Here is a 4819-nt window from a genome sequence, read left to right on the forward strand (position 1 = left end):
AATAAATCTGTCTCCAGCTGCTGCCTTGTGGGGGCTTGATTGGGGAGTGGGCGACCCCCCCCCCCCCCGCAGGGCTGAGCTATGGGGGGGGATGTGGGGCAGCTTCCCTGTTGGGGTCAGTGCCCCCCATGCCCCAGCCTCACATCCCAGCTGCTCCTGTGGGGCATTCAGGGGGGGCCCTGTACTGGGAGCGTCTGATCCCCTAGGCCCCACCCCCTCCCAGAGCCAGGAGGAACCCAGGAGTCCTGTGCCCACCGTGCTGGTTGCAGTTTGGTATTCAGAGACACACACACACACACACCTTTCCCCCCCCTCTGCCCAGCAGGTGGGCTGGTCCATGCCCCTCCTTCCCCCCACCCAGTGCAGGTGGGCTGGTCCAAGTGTGGCTCCACCTCCGCTTCTGTCAGTAACTGGTTCAGTCCATGAATACTCCACAAGGGGAGAGCAGAGTTCCCTTGGCACTGGAATGTCCCATTGCGAGAGGTGAGCAGAATGCTCACGTGACTAGGGAGGGAGGAGTAGCTTTGAGGTGGACTGTTACATTACAGCTGGGGGGGGCGCCCCTCTCAGGTCCCCTGCAGCCCCCCACCCCCCATTGGCTGATTCCAGCTGCTCGTGGGGCCCAGAGACCTGCACAGCTGGGCGGGACGGTTCTCGCTGCTGGGCCCCTCCTGCCCCTCCCAAGGGGTCACTCCATTCCCCAGGGGCGGGGCTCTTCCAGAAGAGGGTGGAGCCTATAGCTCCACCCCCAGTAACCTCTGACCCCAAGGAGCAGCTTCAGCCTTTAACTGGGTTGCCAGGATGAAAGGTCAGGCTGTGCGAGCAGGTGCCCACAAGTGGGGGGGCCCCTGCCAGCTTGTGACCTAAAGGGGGGCAGGTTCTGCCCCTTACCCCCAGCTGCCAAGTCATGACCTGCCTGGGTGCCCCACGGGGCAAAGGTCACACTCCCCCCTTCACCTTGCAGATGGGGGGTCATGACCTTTTCCTGCTGCTCGTGGGTAGCCAATCCTGCCCTTTACCTGTGTCACTCAAAGGTCACATCCTGACCTTTCACCCTTTCCCCAGAGGGGGTCATGACCTTTACCCCTCCCCCACAGGGGGATACCCTGCCCCCACACACGCCCCTGGACAAAGCGACATGGCAGTCACGCGGCCCTGACCCTCGCACATGGTTTATTGGTGCCCCGCCCCCAGCAGCTCAGTCCGGCCTCTTTCCTCCGCTCATGGTCTCCACGTACCAGGCCGGCAGGAAGACGTGCTCCGCGCCCTGGTGCCGGGTGTAGGACACGGGGCTGCCGGGCTCCCAGGCGAAGAGGTGCACGAGTCTGGGGAGACAAGGTGGGGGGGTGATAGCGGGGGGGCCTGGGTTCTCTCCCCAGCTCTGGAAGGGGAGTGGGGACTGGTGGGTTAGAGCAGGGGGGGCTGGGAGCCAGGACTCCTGGGTTCTCTCCCCAGCTCTAGGAATGGAGTGGGGTCTAGTCCAGGGGTTCTCAAACTTTTTCTTTGAGTGCCCCCCCTCCCCCGCTATAAAACTCCACGTTCCCCCCCTTGCGCGCCCCCCCCCCCGTTGAGAACCCCAGGTCTAGGGGGGAGTACACAGGGGCGCTGGGAGTCGGGGCTCCCGCAGTCTCTTCTACTCACTGTGGATCATCCTCCGTCACCACCCTCTTGAGGAAGGCCAGGAAGGCCTCGCAGAAATTCATGCACACGGCCGGCTTCCAGCAGCCCCGGTCGCCCTGTTTGGGGGGCAGGGACCAGCTTGAAATCACTGTTGGGTGGGGGGGGTGCGAGGGGAAAGTGGGGCAGGGAAGGAACAAGGGGCTGGAGCGAGGGTCTAGGGCAGGAGGGAGAGGCAGGGCTGGCCTGACACATGGGGATTGGAGGGACCCATGGGTGTAGAGAAGTGGGGGGCAAGGAGGTTAGAGGGGTTGCAGGGGCTGAGGGGCCCACTGACAGACAGGGGGGATGGGGGACCTACACCAGTTGGAGGGGAAGTGGGGGCCTGGAGCTGATGTGGGGGGCAGCTCCCCCCACTCACCCGGATCAGCTGGAAGATCTTCATGGTCTCGAAGGTCTCCAGGGCGGCCACAGAGCCGTCGGGGGCGCGGAAGCCGGCCACGATGCGGGAGACACCGGGCAGGAAGGACTGCGCCCACCACTTGATCAGCTTGTGCCTGGGGGGCAGGGAAGGGGGTCAGCCGGGTCCCTAGCACACCCCCCAGCCTCTGCTCCACCCCCCACCCACGCAGGAAATACAGGGTCGAGACCCCCAGCCAGCCTGGCCACGCAGGGAACATACATCCAGGGCGGCCCTAGGCTGGGGGGTTCCTTGGGGCATAGCTGGGGGGCCGGGCCACAGGGGGGCTCTCACCTGTAAAAGCTCTTGCGCTGAGCAGGGCTGTGCAGCTCCTTGCACGTCTTGAGCTCCACGTAGCAGGCGGGGGCCTCGGGCCAGGCCCCGCGGGGGTCCATGCAGTCCACCTCCCCAGCGAAGAGCAGCGAGTGGGAGCCCAGCCGCGTCCGCACCACCGTGCAGAACGCCTCGTTCGTGTTCACCACCCCCGTGGGGTCTGGGCTCCCATCCGGGGTGTCTGGGGGGGACAGACAGCACAGGATGCCTGGGTTCTCTCCCCAGCTCTGGGAGGGGAAGGGGAGCTACTAGGTCAGAGTATGGGGGGACTGGGAGCCAGGACGCCTGGGTTCTCTCCCCATGTCGGGGAGGGGAGGGGGGGCGGCTGGGAGTCAGGACGCCTGGGTTCTCTCCCTGCGCAGGGACAGGAGTGGGGGCTGGGAGCCAGGACTCCTGGGTTCTATTTACCCGCACACATGTAGCGCTCGAACTTGTAGCCCATGTAGGCCAGCTCCTGCAGCATGTCGGACCGCTGCTCCCGCTGCTGCCGGGCCGCCGGCGTCTCCACCTCACTCACGTAGAGGGTGCCCCGGAAGAGGCTGACGGCCAGCAGCCAGCCCTCCTGGCTCTCGTAGGGCGTCGTCAGCACCTTGGTAAGGTGCCCCCGCCAGGTCACGAAATCTGCGTTCACGGGGCGTCTGGGGGGAGGGGGGACAAGGGGGTGGCATTGCCATACACAACATCGGTAGGTTTCAGAGTTAACAGTTCTCCGGTGAGCTCTATGGTGTCAGGCTGTCAGCAGACTGAGGTATCCAGACCTGCACCCCCCTGAGCTCCTGCACCCCCAGAGCCTGTGTGCTGTGTCTACCCCTCCCCCAGCTGCACCAGAACCGTGGGGCAGCCCATGCCAGTATGTGCAGGAAAGTGGGGGGTGTCTCAGGTCCCCTACCTGCCCCCCAGTCCCCATCTCCCTCCGCTCATGCACTGGCTTCCCAGCAACCCCTCCTGCCTGGCAGGACCCCATTAAGCCACAGCCCCCCTGCTGGCCCTACCCGTAACCCAAGGTGCCCCTAGGTCAGGGCAGGAGTCCCACCGCGCCCCCTGCCAGCCTGGAGGCCCCCACTCACTCCACAGCCCCCCCGCAGATCAGTGGTGGCCACCTGCGGTTCCCCCTGGAGGACTCACCCCCGAGGTCAGTGGGGAGCCCCCCAGTGCCCCCTGCTGGCCAGGGGCTCTCGGCCTGCCCCTCGCTCACCCCGCGGCGTCGCCCTGGGCCCGCAGCCGGTCCCGGTTCCCGGCCACCCACTGCAGGAGGTGCTCCAGCCCCTCGCGCTCGCTCTCGTCCCGCCGCACGTAGCGGTCGCGGTAGCCGTGCCGCAGGTCGAAGGCGGGATCCGGGTGCTCGGCGGGGGGCGGGGCGAAGTAGCGCAGCTGGCGGGCGTCGGGGTGGTAGCGGCGCTGGGCGTCCAGGGAGAAGCGCCCCTCCTCGGCCGGCCGGCGGTAGAAGGGGAAGGGCCCGTCGTAGAGAGACGGCTCCGTGGGCAGGGTGGGGGGGGCCCAGCGGCTGCGCTTGGGGGACCCCCCTGGCTCCGCGGGGGCCTCGGTGGCTCCGCTGCTGCGCTTGGCTGGGCGGGCGCTGGGCTCCATGGCGGCCTGGAACGGCAAGAGGGAGGTGAGAACGGGGAGCTCGGCTGAGATACCCCCCTGCTCCCAACGGGGGACCCCTCCCCCGCCAGCCCCCGGGGGGCATTTCCCCTGTGGGCCCTGGCCCAGCCCTGGCAGCCCCCCCGGGACCCCCCAATCCCCACCCGCAGGAGCTCCCCTCCCCCCTGGGACCCCCCAGCCCCAGCCCTGGCAGCCCCCCTGGAACCCTCCAATCCCCACCCCCAGCAGCTCCCCTCCCCCCTGGGACCCCCCAGCCCCGGGAGCCCCCCCGGCCCCCTCCCACCCTCTGACCTTTCACCCCGACGCCCGATCACTGTCCCTCCCGTCCCTCTCCGGTGACCTTTGACCCCCGTCACCCCCGGGCTTCCGCCTCCGTCATCGGGGAGCGCCGCGCGGCCCCGGCCCCGCCCCCGCCCAGCTGTTCGCCTCCGGACTCAGCGCCGCCTCGGTCCGCGCGCGAGCCCCTCCCACCCCCTCGACGCGCCAACTCTGACGCCATCAGACAGCGACGGGGGCGGGGATCTGGGTCCGGTGAGCTCGGGCCGTGACGTCATTGGGCCGCGCCCGGCAGAGGCGCTTGGACGCCGGAGCCTCGCGCAGCGTCAGTGGGGAGACGGGCGCTGACGTCATCACTCAGGGACGGGGGCGGCTGGTAAGGGGAGGGGGCTCTGGCTGAGGAGGGAGGGGAGGAGAGGAGAGAGGGAGGGGGACCTGGCTGAGGGGGAGGGGAGGAGAGAGGGAGGGGGACTTGGCTGAGGGGGGAGGAGAGGGGGAGGGGGATCTGGCTGAGGGGGAGGGGAGGGG

At 68.2% G+C, this 4819-nt stretch overlaps 1 protein-coding gene across 1 annotated transcript; it reads right to left on the minus strand.

Annotated features, from left to right (window-relative positions):
- Nucleotides 1-1198: 1198 nt before the first annotated feature.
- On the minus strand, nt 1199-4396 carry LOC112122355 (decapping and exoribonuclease protein). Its single transcript, XM_026661632.1, has 7 exons — nt 4307-4396; nt 3606-4003; nt 2819-3048; nt 2372-2591; nt 2039-2174; nt 1642-1736; nt 1199-1325 (listed from the first exon to the last, which is right to left on the minus strand). Exons 2-7 carry the CDS (start codon nt 3995-3997, stop codon nt 1199-1201), a joined length of 1200 nt encoding a protein of 399 aa, XP_026517417.1. The 5' UTR covers nt 3998-4003; nt 4307-4396.
- Nucleotides 4397-4819: the final 423 nt, after the last annotated feature.

Source organism: Terrapene carolina, unplaced genomic scaffold (assembly GCF_002925995.2).
Source record: "Terrapene carolina triunguis isolate 2854851 unplaced genomic scaffold, T_m_triunguis-2.0 Scaffold12848, whole genome shotgun sequence".
NCBI lineage: Eukaryota > Metazoa > Chordata > Testudines > Emydidae > Terrapene > Terrapene triunguis.